At 47.3% G+C, this 3378-nt stretch overlaps 1 protein-coding gene across 1 annotated transcript; it reads right to left on the minus strand.

The window, feature by feature from the left end:
* Positions 1-761: 761 nt before the first annotated feature.
* Positions 762-1565, minus strand: CH25H (cholesterol 25-hydroxylase). Its single transcript, XM_006880400.1, has one exon. The coding sequence runs from the start codon at positions 1563-1565 to the stop codon at positions 762-764; it is 804 nt and encodes a 267-aa protein (XP_006880462.1).
* Positions 1566-3378: the final 1813 nt, after the last annotated feature.

A 3378-nucleotide genomic window follows, 5' to 3' on the forward strand; every position in this document is an offset into this window, starting at 1 on the left:
TCTCTAGAACAAAACAAAGAGATCCTTTCTCTGGCCACCTTGTCTCCTACAACCCCCCAACAAAGCTCTCAGTCCTTGGCACTCTTCTCTCTCCAGGGTCCTGAGGAGAGAGACTCTGAAAGAAACCCCACCTCCCACCTCCCCCTTCTCTGTTTAGTAGTTATCAAAACGCCAATGAAACAAGAGCAGTTGTGTTTTGTTCTCATTCTTTTTTTTTAAGCACAAATAATACATCTTTCAATATAAATATACATTTCCATGAAAAAATAGAAAAAGAAGTACTACAGTCTTGGACACTTTTGCAGGAGGATCAGATTTCAAAGTTTACAGAGTCTGAGGTCAGGACCTCCAGAACTATCATCCTTTTAGCCTCTAGCTTCTAGGACACATTCGCATGAGAAAGAAATTCCTTGATCTACAAGCAAATCCTTCCAGACATGATCGAAAACAGGCAATTTAAGTTAAGCAGTTGGTAGATGGGAATTAAGGTTACTGAAATGTACTCGAATTTGATCCAAAGAATACATCTGCATCCATGTGCACACATAACACTCTGTCAGCTTGCAAAAATATATCAGATTTCTGAAATCTATAACGGTTTCTATCAGTTAATAAATTACTTGCACGTTAAAAGAGCCACAGAAGTTCAAGTTTGTATTCTTCTGATTCAAGTGTGAAAGGCACAGCAGTCCCGAACCAGAGGTGCACCCATAGCAACCACACTCCAAGCTGGGCAGGGTGCAAGTAACCAGGGCTGGAGCCTACCGCAGAGTCCCCAGAAGTCTGTCCCAGTGCGTGAAGTAGGGGGCGAAGTTGCAGGTAAACTGAGAATGGTGCAGGTCGTGGTGCACCACGCCTCCGTACAAGCCGAAAGGCACCAGCCTGTGCGTGGACCAGGGGAAGTCGTAGCCTGAGTGGTCTTCCACCGACAGCCAGATGTTGACCACATGGAACGCCAGCACCGTCAGCGGGTGACACCCGAGCAGCGTGACGTTCACCGTGTCAAAGAGGCCCAAGGAAAACAGCTCCCAGAGGCTCATGTACTGCGTAGCCAGGGCGAAGGAGGGCGGCTTCTGGTGGTGCACTTTGTGGAAGGTCCGGTACAGCCAGGGCACCTTGTGGTGCAGCGCGTGCCAGGCAAAGAACTCGGCGTCAAAGAGCAGCAAACAGAGCAGAATGTGGCACACCAGCTCCAGCAGCTCCGGGGCATCGGTGGGCAGGCGCGGGGCTCGGCTGGCCCATTGCAGCAGGGTCAGCGGGAACACAAACACCGCGTACTGGTAGAGCGTCTGTCCCAGGGAGGGCAGGAGCTGCTGCACTGACGGCGAGAAGTCTGGGTGGATCTTGTAGCGCCGCAGCGCTGGCGTCCAAGGAGACAGCGCATCCAGCACCACGAAGGGCAGGCAGAAGCCCAGGTACGTGGTGAGGCCGAAGATGATCGGGAAGAAGGGCGACTGGATGAGGACCCTCGTGCGGTCCCAGAGGGGCTGCAGGAGCAGCGGGCCGGAGCCGGAGCCCGCGCCGGGCTGCAGGAACGGGTGCGCGGAGCAGTTGGCGGCGCTCATGGCGAGACGCTGTCGGGCCTGCTGCTCCCGCTCGCTGCGCGCTGCGCTGCTTAAAGCCCAGTGGCCCCGCCCCGCCCGCCGCCCCGCCCTCCTCAGGCCCCCAGCACCGCGTTCTGTACGGAGGAGGCTGGAGAAGGAGCTGGTGGTGACGCGCAGACCTGCCTCTGTGCTTTGCTGACTCTGTGACCTTCTTGCCCCGCACCCTCCACCTTCTCCATCTCTACCTCAAAACCACCGAGACCAGCTCCGCTCCGTGGAGTTTTTCCGCTCCACTGAGTTTCTCCCTCTGCCAACAGGACTGAAAATTGGAGGTGCTACTGGGAGTGCTCTGGGGAGCTCCTGGGACAAGAGAGAAAATAATTTCTGCTTCTGACCGTCTGCCTGACATGCGATTTATAAATGAGAAAGATTTGGGATGAAAAACTTAAAATCAGGGGCCACTCCTAATCCTTATGGGGCTGGGACAAGCGCTTCACTCTGCAAAACTTCCTTTTCCGTATGCCCTCAAGTGGGGATCAAAATAGCAGGCATCTCATAAGACTGTTGTATTAAACTTGATAGTAGTAACAATAATGACGGAATTCTGGCGGGTTAGTGGTAAGGAGCTGCCAATCCAAAAGCGTTTGAATCCACCAGCTGCTCTACCAGAAAAAGATGGAAAATCAATCTCCTTTTTGTGCGACTTACTGCCTCTAAAAACTCTCTGGAAGGCCAGCTATGAGTCAGTTCTGATTCAACAATGCACAGCCACAACAACAACTGTAACATTACCCCATAACAGCTGCCAGTGGCCGTATTGTACTTATGAAACCTAAGGGTCCATTGACATGGAATCAGAATCCTCATTTCTCTCCCCCCCCCAGTTAAGAAGGAGGTATTATTATTATTATTAACTGTAATTTTGTACAAGTAGGATAGTGCCTAGCACATAGTAAGCCTATGAGGAGACATGTATTGTTTTAAATCTGCACTTCACATTTTATCTGCAGAATAATAGAAGTCTCCAATAAAAATAAAAAAATATCAAGTAAAGAGAAAATTATGAAAAGCCACATACAATGAGGAAATAATAAGTACAACAAAATATCAGCCTAGAAATATAGAACATCTAATTGGACCATTAATTGTTAATGGCCTTCATTTTAAAACAGAAAACTTACAGTAGCCAAATCAATTCTGACTCAGAACAACTCACCAGGAGTTTTCAGAGGCTCAGAGCTCTCTGTCCAGAAAACGGAATTGATCTGCACTACCAGTAAAGGATTCTGGATATTTCTTAGAGCACCTCAGAAAATGACCTCTAGTCCTAGAGTAAAATGTTTTAACTCTAGTACGCCATACAAATATTACTATAATCAGATATTTGTCTTAATGAAGAAAAGTTTGGAACTCACCACCATTTTTTTCTCCCTCAGTTAGACAACCTGTCCTTTCTAAGCTTCTCCCCAAAATCAGTCACCACCCTCACCACCACCATCGCTACCTTGTTCTAATTCTATATCCACTTCACTTTTAGGACAACTTGAAAACTTTCTTCTTTCTTCTACATGTAGAAATGGGTCTGTACTTGAACTATATGTGTCTCAGATAATATTGTACAAGAAGAAATGCTTTTTCTTCTTCAGTCTTCGAGGCCTCACATCTTCTAAGGAACTATTACAGTTTAATTTCTCAAACTTAGAAATGAATTCTACTCTTAATTGAAATATCATTTAAACTTTCCCTCAACAGAAATCAAGTCAGCTCTCAAGTCTGGTTTCATCCCACAGGGTCTTTTTCTTTCAAAAGCTTTCACAGATTTTTTTTTAACTGG

The sequence above is a fragment of the Elephantulus edwardii genome, unplaced genomic scaffold (assembly GCF_000299155.1).
Source record: "Elephantulus edwardii isolate Elephantulus edwardi_28Jun2011 unplaced genomic scaffold, EleEdw1.0 scaffold00007, whole genome shotgun sequence".
In the NCBI taxonomy this organism is placed as follows: domain Eukaryota; kingdom Metazoa; phylum Chordata; class Mammalia; order Macroscelidea; family Macroscelididae; genus Elephantulus; species Elephantulus edwardii.

What these genes read in the sequence shown, in the direction of transcription:
- CH25H (XM_006880400.1), bottom strand. Translation starts at nt 1,565, where the DNA reads ATGAGCGCCGCCAACTGCTCCGCGCACCCGTTCCTGCAGCCCGGCGCG.